The sequence below is a fragment of the Channa argus genome, chromosome 9 (genome assembly GCF_033026475.1).
Source record: "Channa argus isolate prfri chromosome 9, Channa argus male v1.0, whole genome shotgun sequence".
Classification (NCBI taxonomy): domain Eukaryota; kingdom Metazoa; phylum Chordata; class Actinopteri; order Anabantiformes; family Channidae; genus Channa; species Channa argus.
In genome coordinates, this window is record NC_090205.1 from 11,353,256 (window position 1) to 11,367,525 (window position 14,270).

The window sequence follows — 14,270 nt, forward strand, 5'->3', positions numbered from 1 at the left end:
ATCCTGGAATTATTCCTGTACTTTCCCAATACATTTTTATGTAATTTTACAGTTTTACATAACAATATGTAACTCTTTGGTAGTGTTTCCTCCTGTCAAAAGAAGTGAAATATCAGGTGGTATGTGCTTAGGAAGGATACACAAGCTGTAACCACAGAAGTCTTGTTTCTCTGTAAAAGAAGCAGGTGTGTAACAGAGTTTAGGTCATAAGCAGAAAGGAAAGTTATACTTCACACGGTCGGATTATCAGGAAATGAAAGGTTTGACTGATGTTGATTCCTGTTTTCATTTTCTGACAGATCCCCCTGAAACTTCAGCCTCCTTTCTTCAAAGGCAGTAAAACATGCATGTTTTTAATAGGACATTTGCTTAGACGTTCCTCCTTCTTTTATGTCTCCAAAGCAGAAGTAGCACATCATGCTCAGTTACGTAAACCTAACTGATCATTTCCCCCCAGAGACTGTGCCGCCAGCGATGTGTTAACCTAAATTTTAATATGTTATAATCATTTGGCATAAAACCTTCAAATTAGGATTTTGCACGTGATTTGAGCTCCATTTGGCATAAACTCACTTTCTGTGATGTTTGTCACAGACAACTCAGTTCAAAATTAGTCATCTGCTGACAGTGATGGAAACTTTCAGACTGTATTTATGGCCCGGACTTTTCCAAGATGAAAGTACCTTGTCTGCATCTGTGACTTGCTTCAGTTAAGAGTCTTTTACTTAATCTGCCTCCACTTGCCATGGGGAAGCCCAACAATAGAAGCACACGAAACCCAAGAGAACACGTTCTATTATTCATTAAGTGAGAAAGCGGAGACATAAATCAACATACATCTGTTCAAAATTTTTAAGAAGTGTTTGGGGTCCATATATATAACTTATTAAAGTATCTATATTTTGGCCCAAAGCTTACAACAGATCAAATCATTGGCCATTTCCATGTTTTCTTAATTACAATCTGCTGACTTGTCAAAAATATAATATAAAACAGGTAGATTTATATTCCCAAGCCGTAAAACTGTAAGCACATAGATTGTTGGATTACTGGCTGTTATTTTGTCCAAGTCAGGTATGAGTCAGGACATCTGAAACAGGGCTACTGCTCAGTAGTAATTGTAGCACAAAGTGTAGAGTTACCAACCCGTTGCCACAGCAGGGTTGCTGAGCAACATCCCATAACATTAAAGACGTGTTGAGATCAGGGTTCACGATTGTCTCAGATCTGTTTTTGCTTTGTGTCACAATAGAGCAGCTATTTGGTGATTTCAGCACCGTGGACAGCGCCTGCAACCTGTGAACAGCTTCAGTCCAGATTAAACTTTTATTTAATTTTTTTGGTGTTTGATTGTTTGTCAGAAGCTACATTTGTTTGCCTTGAATGGAAGAATATGGAGAGATGCTTTATAAACCCTAAGGAATCTAAGGACACCTCTGTAACCCTGAAAGGCTCCATTTAGACGAATGTTCAGGAAGATTAATAATGTGTTTCGTCCGAACCATTACGGACACAGAGGGCCGGATGGTTCTGGTAGGTTTCTGTCTGACCAGGACTATCACAATGCCTGCACCGTCAGACTGGTCCGAAGCACCTCCATGCTCGTAGTGGGAGAGAAAACTCAGACAGCCTTGGGCTCAACTTTAAAACGGAGCAAAAGCACAGTAAGCATCGAGTCCACCTTCTACTATTACCAAAGGCAGGAGGACAGGATATGGCTGTACTCTCAGAATCAGAACTGTCTGGAGTACCTGGAAGCACTTGTGGCTTTGAGACGGCAGTACATTAAGAGCGTGAGTGACTTAAAAAACAAGGACACCAAGGCCACAGTGTGCTCCAAAAAGAAGCCTGCACCTCCACCACCTAATAAGGAAGAGCCGGTAAGCTTTAATCAGCTTTCCCAGAACAAATCACAGACGATATCAAAAACAGCTGTGTGTTCATGTGTTTTAACCACAGATATCAAGACCTAAACACTCTTCCCCTTCAGTCTCCAATGAGGAGGACACGTTACAGTTCTTTGATGCAGTCATCGCCAGCTGCGACAGTGAACCTGTGCGCAAACCTTATATTGATGATGGACACGCTGACGTGGATTTCATAGGTGAGTTTAAAATCTTTTTAGGATCTTGTACAAATATTCAACCTTGACTTGCTGCAAGTCCGCGATCGGACTAAATATTCTCTGGGGTCAAATCTTAACAGATTTCAGAGATAAAGTCTTAGCAGAGTATTCTGTTCTACATCTGAATCAAATGGGATTAAAAATGATAACCTTGTGTGTTATAGTTTATGCACTTATAGTTTAGTACAGTAATACAGTAGTTTAGATTGGGGTGAAACAGTGGTGCAAAGCAAGTAGATTTACTCGTTTACAGAGAGATTTTTAATTCAAAATATCAGGTTGCAGTATTCAAATTCTGGTTACGTGTCAATGCCTTATGATCCCATTAAACTGTATAATAAAGCATAACAAAAACTCCTTCATTCATAACGCTTGGTACTTGATAATAAGGTGATAATACCTACATTTACCAAAAGAATCATTTTATTGCAGTAGTTATATTTGTCATGGAGTATTTCTAGGATTTAATTTAGTCTTGTTTTTAAGTAAAGAATGTAAATATTTCTTCCACCAATGGTCACTAATGCAAAGTAACTAAGTATATTAATTTACATTTAGTCCTACTGCAACTTGGGATTCATGGGAAAGAGCTGTTTTTCTTGGAAATATTTATTTATTTATTTTTACTTTAATGTAGCAATTTGACCATATTTTTTATTGCTTCATTTTATAATTTCTCACTTAATGAATTTTGTTTGGCCAGCACAAATTACACCTTTACCACAGAGTTTAATAATCATGTAAATAATCAGCTATATTAATGTTAAAAACTATTTTGTTCAACTTCACATACAAGCTTCTATAAATCTGAAAGGCAAATTATTGCTTTTTACGGGGTCAATACATGTTTGTATAAGTGTAGTAAAGGCTCATAGCACAACTTGGTTCTAAGTTATAAGAGAATAAGTCCACTCTTTAAAGGTTGTTTTGCCACTGATCATTTGCTACTGTTTTCAAACCTAAACCAAAACAATTGAATTTGTAAGATACTGACTCATACATTGCCACATCTTTCTGTGGGCTACTGATTATCTGCACTAGTATCTGCACAAATGTTGTTTTCTTTGTTTGAATGAAAGCCAGGAGTATTTTGTCTTCAGATGCAGCTGAAAGCTGTGGGTCTTGCAGCCTTGCAGGTCTTTCTATCTGAGTTCAGGTTCTCTGCCCTTTTCACCCACAGTGGCCTCTAGTTCGACTGAACACGACCTTCACTCTAACTGGGTCTTGCGAGTTCCTCGGGTCCCAGACGACTCCAAGCAGAAAGTTGTTCCCGATAGTGCCAATGAACGCAAAAAGAAAAACCAGAGCGGGTCCACAAGCAGCAGACTGCGACTTCAGAGGAACCCGATACACCTGCCCAAAGTGGTGGAGAGTGCGTTCCAGACGCTGGGCTTCAAATCCAAATTAAAAAAGCAGTGAAGCTTGATTGACATTTGAAACCACCAGCACTGCTGCACAAAAGCTCGACTTTTGTTTGCTCGTACACAAAATTCAGTCTGGACAATTAATTCTGATTGATAAAAACATTCTAGGTAGAATTTTTATAAACCACTTGATACTAAAATCTGTGCTGGTGTGAAATGAAAATGCATACCTGTGCTTTCCTTACTGTGACATGTCAGAATGTCATGCCTCAATTTATACCTGATTGATATCTATCAACAAAGTGACATAAAATGGTAACTATGACTTGGATGACTTTTTGCAGATTATTTTGAAACAAAATGATTATTCCGGCTCATGTGTCATTAACATTACTTAGTGAAAGTGTCCTGATTTAAGAGAAATGTTTAATGTCATCGTGGGTACAGAATTTAGTTTGTCTACAAGTTGCTGGTTCAGACCAGCAGACTGCTTATCTTCCAGGTATCAAAGCCAACTGTGAAATGCAACAATAGCTCCTTCACAGCAATACAAACTGACTGAAAAGTAAACATAATTCTGAGAGTTGCATGAATGCCTGTTTTCTATGAGAGAGGTTCAGACACATGAGTCCAAGGGCTGAGCTGTCTGAATAGTTGAAAACCTTCCAAGGGTACTGTGCTCTTTAATACTAAAATTAAAATGGTCTTAAACATGAGGGATCCATTCACCAAATGATATACCCTGTTTACCCACAACATTAGAACCATCGGCCTAAAATTGTGTAGCTTTCTCTTTTCACTGACCCATCAATGCACAGACACAAGTGTTGTCTTGTACTGTATGTGACACCTACACATTCGCATAGCTTCTACCTCCTGTAAAGTTTGAAATAGGAGCCTTCATGGATCTGACTCCCATTGAGCAGCCTTGTACAATCTGTTCCTTAGCTATACAATGCACATGCAACCAGCCTTGCATGAATATGTGATTATTTCCCATTGCTCCCAGGATGAAGGTGCCCATTGCAAGCTCTGACCCAGCTGTCCCAAATATGTCAACATATCTGTTTTAACAACATATTAATAGTTACACTTTAACGTTGTGGCTACTTGGTGTATTACCTGACCTAATCATTTTGGCATTCGTAACAGCAGTGATTTCTCAGATTTTATTTGTCCAAATTTTGTGATACCCATTGCTGACATTCCTAAAATCAGTGTGGCAAAATACTATTTTTGCAATTATACCATTGAAAATAACAAAAATGTATTACTAATTGCTAAGCAGCAGTAGGGGAGGACGTTTTCAGATACTTGACTTTGGTAAACTAGGAAGACCTCAGTCTAAAATATTAAAGGTGCTTAATTCAAAATGCGTGTACAACCCGAAAAAGGCTGTCAGAGGTAAAATTACTCCTCTTGCAGTATGATATATTATTTTTTGCAAAAGCATGATTTATATCAAAGAAATATAAAATGAAAATATGCCACATACATTTTCTTTCTTTATTACAAAACACGTCATGTACAAACCAGAAGCTATACAACATTCACTTCTTTTCTGCTTTGACCTTGGGGCTGAAGAAGGATGACATAGGCTTCATGCCAGTCTTGTCCACTTTAGCCAGACTTTTCTGAGCAGCAGTCAGTTTCTTGGCCGGCTGGATTTAGGTGAGCAAGGAAAAAAAATTAAAAATTATAATCAATTTGATACTTCAACAACCTTGCACAGAGATACCAGGGAATTTGTTGCAAATCGTGAACTTCTACATTGCCACAAGGTAAATCTTACCGAGCACTTTGTACAATCTACTTGCATGCAAACAAGAAAGATTCTAATAACTAAAGCTTTTTGCTAAATGACGCAGAGAGGCAAGCAAACAAATGACAAATTTAGCAATCGTGCTCTAATCCGAACAATGATTATCAAAGCCACCGTTTCCTACAAATTATGTTTGTCTTTTCAGGCAGACTGCTCCGCATACACTCACTTTCCGCGCAAAGTCTGCACTGTTGAATTTGGTGTAGTCCTCTCCGGCCTCCACCGGTTTGTCTGAAAGTTTCCGCTTCTGCCAAACGAGGAAGTGAGAAATGCTTTTCATGACATAGAGCACCTTTCCCCCACAAAAGCAAACACTACTACTAGCTTTAATAACGTCACATTGTACATGAAAAAGCCTATATAGCCCAAATTAAAACCCACACAAGCAGTGACTGACGATAGTAGAAATGCAGCAATGTTATGAGGTGGAGGCCTACAGATTGTGTGTTTTTGACAGTATGCAGAAACTCGAGTATATGTTTCACCAACTTCACTCACGTCCACGAGCGGCATTAACAAACCTTGGAAGGAGGCTCTGTCTCTTTTGGGCTTGTCAGCTCTGGTAACCTGTAAAGTAAGAGGAGAGGCAGCGTTGAATTATGACCATACCTTTGCACCAATAACAATCATGGCATCAATGTTAGACGTCTGAACATACTGCAGGTGTCCGAGCAGGGCTTTGCTCAGGTCTTCATTGATGTACTCTGATATTAGGCCATGGGCATAGCGTAGGTAGTCCTCTGCATCATAAGAATGACAGAATGATTGCGATAGCCAATTTAATTTTGCTTATTACTTCATATAAATCTGTGCTAAATGGGCTTTAAAATCAAACTGAAAGATCTGGGAAATATTTAATGAGTGACCCTAACCCATTGACAAAAAACTACACATCAGTACTGCCATCTATTGGTCAATATCCTATCTGATGAAAAAAACACAAGCTTGGTGTTTTCTTTGTTTGTTCATTTTTGCTGTTCAAAGGAAGATGGAGGCTGGAATTTCAGTCACAAGACCAAACCAGTGTTAAACGTTGAAGCTTACCCTCACAGCAGTCTGACTCGGATTTCACTCTGATATATGTTGTGGATTTGACACCTTCTCCCACAGAGACCTTTCTCTTCTTGAGGGCAGTGACCGTCCGCTCCACCTGCAACACGAAGTAAAAAATGTACCCAATTCCAGTGCGCAAAAACAAAAAATATTTATAGCATCTGTATTACAATAAGGAAGATTCCACAGTTTGAATATCATTTAAGTTGGCTTCTTTAGTACTTTTCAATACCTTTTTCTTTAACCAGTTAATTGTCTTTTCTTCGCTGTATCGATGAAACTTCCGGCTTCCCACCTCTAGAAGAATGACACAATTTCACTAAGCGACTAGCATAGCCTTGTTGCTGAGTGATATTATCTTCGAAAAATAAAACGTCACCTTTTTCCTCAGCAATGTGGTGCAGGGAAGCCAGAGAATGTGTGCAGCTCAGCAGCCTAGAGCAAACTGGGAATTCCTCATCGGTAACAACTTGATCCACAGGCTGGAACTTCCCCTGAGCAACAGATGATAATTTTAAAAAGTAGGCATTTTTGAGAGAGGTGGATTGAGACACTTCCCCCCCTTTCTGTATTTGTGCTATGCCAGATTAAACACTTTAATTGCTTGCATATTGTTCTTGGACAGTTGGCTAAATTTAGTAAAGACTGAACAGACTTAGTGAATTGTCAGAGTAAGTTCAAAGTAAAAAACAAAAAGAATGTCAATATAATGCCAACTCCTATAAACATATGCATAAAAATTCTCAGTGTGTCTTTCTGTTTCTTACCTCTTTACCAGATTTAATCAAATAGGGCAAAATGAGATAGAGAGGATCCATTGGAGTTACAAAAAGAAGTCTCCCATCTGTTTAAAAAAAGGAACAAAGAAATGATTGCAAAAACAGACATAATGGCCAAATGATACAATTCTGACACGGGAGCAAGTAAAATATTAGAATAAGTATGTGAATTAGACTTGACTGTCAGAGACTTGTTTGTTTGTTATTTAAGTTTTAATGAGCAAGTCTCTCTACATTTTTTGCACCCCGTTAGGTGTCCCAAACGGTGCTGATCAGAAAAACCGCAAAAATACTGTTCAGAGGGTTTTGAAGGTTGCCTGAGCAGTGTTTCTAATTAGGACTAAATTATTTAAGAGCCCAACCTCTCTGTACAGTCTGGCCAACAAACCACGAGTGGAAATGTTCTTCAAATGCTTTGACCTCATACAGCTGTAAATCACCACTCCCCAGCATGTACAGAGATCCTGCATCTGCGTGACAAAAAAAGAGGAACTGTTACTTTCACTTTTAAATCTGTAATGTATAAGGTACAAAATTAGACTACACTAAAAATTGGAAGTAAACATGAAGACAATTTCTGCAGGCTACTTGGTTTTATGAATGCTTTTGCTATACTCTGACTTATTAACACAATGCAATAATGTGAAAAAAAATGCATTTATCAGTCTATCACGCAATCGTTTTGGGTTTCTGAAATGCTAATATTTGCAATCTTCTGTGATAAATAATATCTTTAGGTTCTTTGTCGTTCAGACAAAAGCAATGTTACTATAAATCCCAATGGTTCTAGAAAATAGATCACCATCATCTGAATATTTTTTTATATAAAAATGTTTTGTTAGCTTTTTTAGCCGCAGATTTGGATGGATGGATGTATAAAACACAACACAAACAATAATACGAAGTTTGACCTGTACGGGGATTCCTTAGTCTCACAAAGGCTGGATTTGCGTCGTGCTTCGGTATGTCGGTGACAGATGCTGTTCACATAAAAACAAACATTAGACCCTCCATGACTCTAGGTGTAATCTCATAAATTAACTCTGTAATTACCCCAAAACCAGCCTGAGGACATGTTTATGAAGCCAACAGCACGTTACGGGCGGACTTAACTAATGATTACTAACTCACGTTAGCTTGTAAGTGTGAAGAACAGTTAGCTCACGCTCAATGTACCAACCTGGAGCAATGACAACCCAACTGTCATTTTCAACATTAGGAGTTCGGTTCTTTTTAGTCGCCATATTGTATAATACAGCTTAACAGATTAAATTCAGTTAATGTTATTTGCTGCTGGTATAATTTTGCAGTTCCTGTGAGCTTAAAAACCTCGTCCCAGTAGGAATAAACGCTACTTTTCGCCTAACAACATGACCTCAGAAAAGGCGCCTCTCTGTGTATACTTCCTGTTTCTCCCACGGGGGAAAACAACTTTATTGTTATGATGTCGGCTCAATTTATCTCGGCGTAAACAAGTAACACAAAGAAAGTTTGAAAATAAGTACAATATGATGGCGTTGAAAAGGATTCCTAAAAGAAGCAGGGGGAAAACTTATTAGACTTTTAATTCACCCTGTTTTTAATATAGTGGTTCGTCCCGTCGTGACGTCGTGCCAACATGTAGTTCCTCAGGGAAGCCGCTAGAGGTCGCCCAGTAACTTGGAATAAAAATAGAGTATAAGCTATTTTTCCTGCACAGTTCAACTGCCAGTTATTTAGCTTATTTTTTCTTAAATGTGCTCCACAGAAAGCCTCCACAGAAAGAAGCAAAAGGCCTCTGCTCTGCGGTGCATAATGTTTGGTGACCAGTTTTCATTTGGCACACTGGCACACAACAGATTGGGGGATCCATCTGTCTTTCAGTCAGAGGAGGGTATCTCTCACACCCTCTCAGGATGTGACACTGCGAGTCCCAGTTGGTTTTCAGTGAGTCATTTGTGTGTGTGTTTTCTTTCCCTTCTGCACTGTTTATGTGCAGGCTCGTGTAGGGATGTGCATGACACTTGCATGTGTTTCCTTCCCCATTTCATAGCTGGGTCAACAATTTGTTCAGGGGTCCCGCTGACATGTTTATATAGCTTTTTTGGAGCTGTTGATTTCCCACAGCACAGCCAGTAACGGGTTTTTATTTGCTTGTTTTGTTTATAAGGAAAAGAGGGATTTGTGTGCTGGGTGACTGAGCTTTTACACATCAGCGTACAGTGTCCCTGTGGGGAGCAGCATGTGGAGGAAAACTAGGGCCTACACAGGGTGACTTATAGCTTCATGTTCCTCTGACTCCCTCATTTTTATGCCACTTATTTTGGCATTTGCAGTTTTTATGTGCCTTTTGTTTTTGCCCACTTAAAAATAACATTGCCTTGCAGGCCCATTTGCCCAGATTTGAGCAACAAATGTTCAAACCTCTTTGAACAGTGTCTCAACTCCTGGAAATCAGTTGGATTTATGTTGCTGTAGTCTGTGGTGCAGAGAGCGTGGGTGAGATATTGTCTGTGAATTACTTGTTTTATGGGTCCCCGGAGAATCATACACAACAGTCTGTGAAGCTATACAGAATATTTCATGAAAGCTTTCTTTCTTTTCGGCCTGCTTGAGGGAACGTCTGTGTTTCTGACTGCCAGGGAGAACAACAGCGGCCTTTCTGATACACCGGACCACAGACGACCCCAGAGAGTCCCCTGTCACCAGCATGCAGACACGAACAAAGTGGGTCTAAATTTAGGCCCCAATATAGCTTTCTGGATCCAGAATTCAAGACCCCTCTATCCTCTTCCAAAGCCAACTCCGCAATCCTCATCAATCATACATTCTACAAAGAGAATTTCAACACAACCAAAGCCCTGACTGTTCTTTCTTTCTTCCCCTCAAGCTCTGCTTTCCCCTTTTCCGTGCTACTCACTTTTGAGCTAGCTATATCTTGTTTAAAAATAAGATGATTCCGGTAAATGTGTGTGTGGAGGCAGGAGTTTATTGCAGTCAGCAGGCTGCAGACGGTTGGTCACACTTTGCTGAGCACATTGAACAACCAATGCTCCTATCTATCTCTGTGGCCTCATTTGTTGTACTCCAGTGCAGGGTGACAGGTTACAGTTTAACTCAGCTCTAAGCTGTCAGCATCATCTGCTGTGCATTACTCTGTGTATTTTTTACACTCTTCACCATCTATATTTAGGTTTTATAGAGTGAAAAGTGTTTTCTTCAAGAGCATGCATATTCACTACAGTGCATTTTTAACTGTGATGGCTGCCAAGAGAAGCAGGTTATAAATAGAAAGGCAACGTCACTCCGGGTGCCACTTTTGCAGTATAGATACACGCATAGGCTGTTATTTCATGCAGCTATTAAAGCCACATGATCATTTTGAATTCCCCACATATCTTCAGTTCAAGGAGGTAATGTACACAGTGATACGCTCCTAATAGACATGCACACACATAAAAACAGATGTGGAGAGAATTCCCCCTGGCAGCAGAAGCCTTTGAGTCATCATCTGGGATTCCCTTCCTCTCACATCCAAATATGGGTGGGATTGTGAGAGAGCGGGAGGCAGAGTGGAACCCCCTCGTGACGTCAGAGCTGTGAGACTCACGCTGCCTGGAAATTCACGGGAAAGAATGGCAGGAATGTGAGAATTACCAAAACGCTACGCTCTCATGCATCTTTGTAAAATCTGAGTTGTAACACACATGCCTCGTGTGCACCCACACGCACTCAAGTAATGGCTTTTTTGCCAGGCCTGTCACTGGGGAGATACTCCTTCCCGTAAAGTATTAGTTCTCTTCCCCACACCCACGTGACCCAAGATCGTGACTCCTTTTTCCCAGCATCAATTGCTCTGTGTGAGGCCTCTGGTTCAATGTGGTATTTCCCTCTGGCCTGAGTTAGAATGGTGTAATGGCTTGAACATTAACTGTGCTTCATGTAGCCATTTGTGTTTGAAAACATGGTGGATCAGTGTTCAGCACCAGTAAGATGTACCTGGGTTTGAACCCTTGAGCTTACTGGGTTCTTTCTGTGTGGAGTTTGCATGGGCTTCCTACCTCTGTCCACAGAGTGTGTGTACATAGTCCATTCTAAAGACATGCAGTTTCATTGGTGATTCGAAATTGGCCATAGGTAAGAATGCGAGTGTGAACATTTTTCTGTCTTTAAGTGTGGATCTGTGATGGACTGGTGATGTGTACCCAGCAGCTGACTCAGTGACAGATAAGCTACAGCACCTCTGCGACGCTCAACAGGATAAACATCATAGATAGTGTATAATGTTGTCATTCTGATTGTCCACAATGTGCAGTAAACCTACTGTGTTGTGCTATTTGTTGCTTCACTGAAAGCAAGTTAATTTACAGAATTTATGCAAAACACCATGCAGGGCTGGATTAACATCCTAAATCAGAGGCATAAATGTGCAGTGGGCCCCTGTAGCCTCACTGTTCTTCCCACTGTTTCCTTCAAGAAGCCATCGGCTATATTAAACAAACACTAGGCTACTGTAAATGTATAACACCCAGTATTTGTGCTGTGCCAGTTCATTTGTGGTAATTTTGACACAAGTACATACAGAAATAATTAATGTAAGCACAATATAACTGTGCTCAAATAGTACAGCTGTTACGTTTTGACACAGGCAGCTCTGAACAACAGGATCTTTAAAGCACGACTATGTAACTTTTGGTAAGAACTGGTAACAGCAGCCTGTGAAGCATTAAGTGATAATTACAGGACAAGGGCACATTAAAGTGTGTTTTGTTCTGAGCAGTGAATGGTACAGAAATGGAGAGGAAAGAATGTGTTTTCAGGTGAGCTAAAAAACCCACAGTATTGGAGCCAACTGTTTACTGACTGAGGGACCAGCAACGGGGTCTTCCCTTGGTAGGGGTCGCCGGTATTTTAATATGCTCCACTAATGTTACAATACATACAGTGTGATCTTCACACTGTGCAGAAAATTCTGTCTGGTGGCTGCTAGTGTGTAGCTTTGCTGAGAGCTGGTAATGTGGAACTTATCCGCAGTGGCCAGAAAAATGTAATTCCTGAACCCAACTGCTGTTTCACTTCACTTTTTTGGCTCGATGACCCTGTGCTGATCTATCCCACTCCCTGCCTCATACACTCAAAACACCCAAACCTTTAGTCAGTGGTGGCGCTTCCATTTCCTCTGACATGTTTGTTCATTTACTATGGCTTTCAAACTGCAAGGTGATGCAGAACCAGCACAAGTTGCCTTGAATTGTGCTGTTGATATCTTTGGTTTTACACCTTTTGTTCATCGGTTTTTGATGGTATCGTAGTTGGCCTATGCGGTCTCACCAGGCTATTTTGGACAAAGTAAAATTTTGTGACTATAGTTACATTTCATAGTGTTGCGCATGGCTGTTCATGTAAACAGAAATAGTGTCAAGTATGCAAAAGAGAGCAGAGAGAGAAATCAATCTCTGACTGCTTTCCCTCTGCAGCACAACTGACCAATCGTGAAGCTTGAAGTTGGTGTGAATGTCAGATTGTCAGAAATCAGTGAAAAATCTCGACCAGGTCCAAGGTTCCTGTAACAACAGAATGCCAAGAACTAACCTCTGAACTTAATTTTTTTTATGCAATCAAATTATAAATATTAAGATTTGCCTATATGACACACATTAGTTTAAATGTTTGCACTGCTGCATGACTCTGTTTGAGTCCAGCATGACAAAGGAGCAAAAGTAGCACTGTAACGCAATGTTTTGATGAGAGGTTTTCTGTTTTGGTTGTATGCACACCACTGAAGACACAAATCACACCGTGTACATTCCTGCCAGTGGTTTCACACTGTCCCTCAGTTTGTGGGTGATGGTAATGTGCCCAGAAAAGTAGCACTGAGCCAGTAAATTGTAGGGAAGAAAACAACTAACTATAGCAAACATGGATGTAAGACATACAGGTTTGAAAATTTCAAAAACACATAGTATTGTATGATTTGTATGAGGAAGCAAATGCACCGAAAAGTTTATTAATTAGACCCTAATAATTCACATCATTGAGAAAATATTTGTTTAGAGTAAAAACTCCACATTATATCATAAATATTGTTATTTAAATATTAAAATGAGCGTTGGACCTTTCTTCTCAAACCTTTTGTATTACCGTACAAATTACTTTGCCAGTTACATATTTGCTGCTCCTTGCAAATTTCTTCACTCTTCACTGTATCTTTCACATCACCTTTTGAACCACTAGCACTAGTGTAATAAGCAGTTATTATCAAGCGAAAATACCAAATATTCACTAATTGCAGTTTGTCTAATGTGATCATTTGTTCTTATTATCATTATTTAATACCTGCTTCGACAACACAAGCGCTCTGAAGATGCGCTCTTGGTCTCTGGAAAAATTAAAGCCAATTTTATTCAGTTTATCTTACAGTGGATGACCCTATATATAATTATTTAAATACTGAAATGACTGAATTGTAAGTTTACTGATTGAGAAATTATTGACACATTATTTCAATTGGACATCCCTCCATAGAACCTTGAAGCACAGGGTTTGATACAGACTTAAACTTTCACCCTTGGGGGCCGTCTGTCTCAGGGGCTTTCATCTGCCCATGATCCCTGCCTGTCTCCCTTCTCTTTCCCTCTTTTTACTCTGTCCCGCCGAGCAGACGTCCCACAATACACCATCCCCAACCCTAATTACTGTTTACTAGAATCAATCTCCCTCTCTCTGTCCCTCTCTCCATCTGTCTCCCTCTCCCTCGCTGTCTCCCTCTCTCTTAGTGTACCAAGGACCAGAGATGATGTGGTAATTACATCTGCCGACTGCTGGTCTGCCGCAGACGGCTCCGCAAGTCTCTCTGCTCAGGGAGAAATTAGAGACTGCTCAGCACATGTTCAGGGCTGCAATTAGAATAAGTACTCTGTGTATAAATTGTGTTTATTTGTTTATTTATGAGACCCCTGAATCCCAGGACACTTCTCTTTGCTTCTGCTTTCTAAACTTTTGTTACTCCCACCACTTATCCACATCATTCTTACTACTTCTTTAGTTTGTTTTGTGTTAAGGGGCTGAGGGGACCTACCCGATTCTGGTACCTGTTGGAGTTGGGGTGTAGGTTCTTATCCCACAAAATCCTGTTGATGAGAGGTTGT

The 14,270-nt window shown here is 40.0% G+C and overlaps 2 protein-coding genes across 3 annotated transcripts; one reads left to right on the plus strand and one right to left on the minus strand.

Annotated features, from left to right (window-relative positions):
* Window positions 1-23: 23 nt before the first annotated feature.
* On the plus strand, window positions 24-3,790 carry LOC137133365 (uncharacterized protein C13orf42). The gene is made up of 3 exons (XM_067516901.1): window positions 24-1,880; window positions 1,960-2,104; window positions 3,306-3,790. The coding sequence occupies exons 1-3, from the start codon at window positions 1,467-1,469 to the stop codon at window positions 3,542-3,544; spliced, it is 798 nt and encodes a 265-aa protein (XP_067373002.1). The 5' UTR covers window positions 24-1,466; the 3' UTR covers window positions 3,545-3,790.
* A 1,186-nt stretch (window positions 3,791-4,976) lies between these two features.
* On the minus strand, window positions 4,977-8,560 carry rnaseh2b (ribonuclease H2, subunit B). Of its 2 annotated transcripts, XM_067516898.1 has the most exons (11): window positions 8,324-8,559; window positions 8,055-8,123; window positions 7,506-7,613; window positions 7,132-7,208; window positions 6,744-6,858; window positions 6,597-6,661; window positions 6,356-6,461; window positions 5,970-6,051; window positions 5,833-5,878; window positions 5,481-5,558; window positions 4,977-5,150 (listed from the first exon to the last, which is right to left on the minus strand). In XM_067516898.1, exons 1-11 carry the CDS (start codon window positions 8,385-8,387, stop codon window positions 5,040-5,042), a joined length of 921 nt encoding a protein of 306 aa, XP_067372999.1. In that variant the 5' UTR covers window positions 8,388-8,559; the 3' UTR covers window positions 4,977-5,039. The 2 variants fall into 2 exon arrangements, with proteins under 2 accessions (XP_067372999.1, XP_067373000.1); XM_067516899.1 differs by lacking the exon at window positions 5,481-5,558 and having other exon boundaries at window positions 8,324-8,560.
* Between the last annotated feature and the right edge of the window lie 5,710 nt (window positions 8,561-14,270).

What these genes read in the sequence shown, in the direction of transcription:
- LOC137133365 (XM_067516901.1), top strand. Translation starts at nt 1,467, where the DNA reads ATGTTCAGGAAGATTAATAATGTGTTTCGTCCGAACCATTACGGACAC. An exon ending in CACCTAATAAGGAAGAGCCG is followed by an intron (nt 1,881 to 1,959) that starts GTAAGCTTTAAT and finishes TTTTAACCACAG; the next exon opens with ATATCAAGACCTAAACACTC. An exon ending in CGCTGACGTGGATTTCATAG is followed by an intron (nt 2,105 to 3,305) that starts GTGAGTTTAAAA and finishes TTTCACCCACAG; the next exon opens with TGGCCTCTAGTTCGACTGAA.
- rnaseh2b (XM_067516898.1), bottom strand. Translation starts at nt 8,387, where the DNA reads ATGGCGACTAAAAAGAACCGAACTCCTAATGTTGAAAATGACAGTTGG. An exon ending in TTGGGTTGTCATTGCTCCAG is followed by an intron (nt 8,124 to 8,323) that starts GTTGGTACATTG and finishes TTATGTGAACAG; the next exon opens with CATCTGTCACCGACATACCG. An exon ending in TGATTAAATCTGGTAAAGAG is followed by an intron (nt 6,859 to 7,131) that starts GTAAGAAACAGA and finishes TCTGTTGCTCAG; the next exon opens with GGGAAGTTCCAGCCTGTGGA.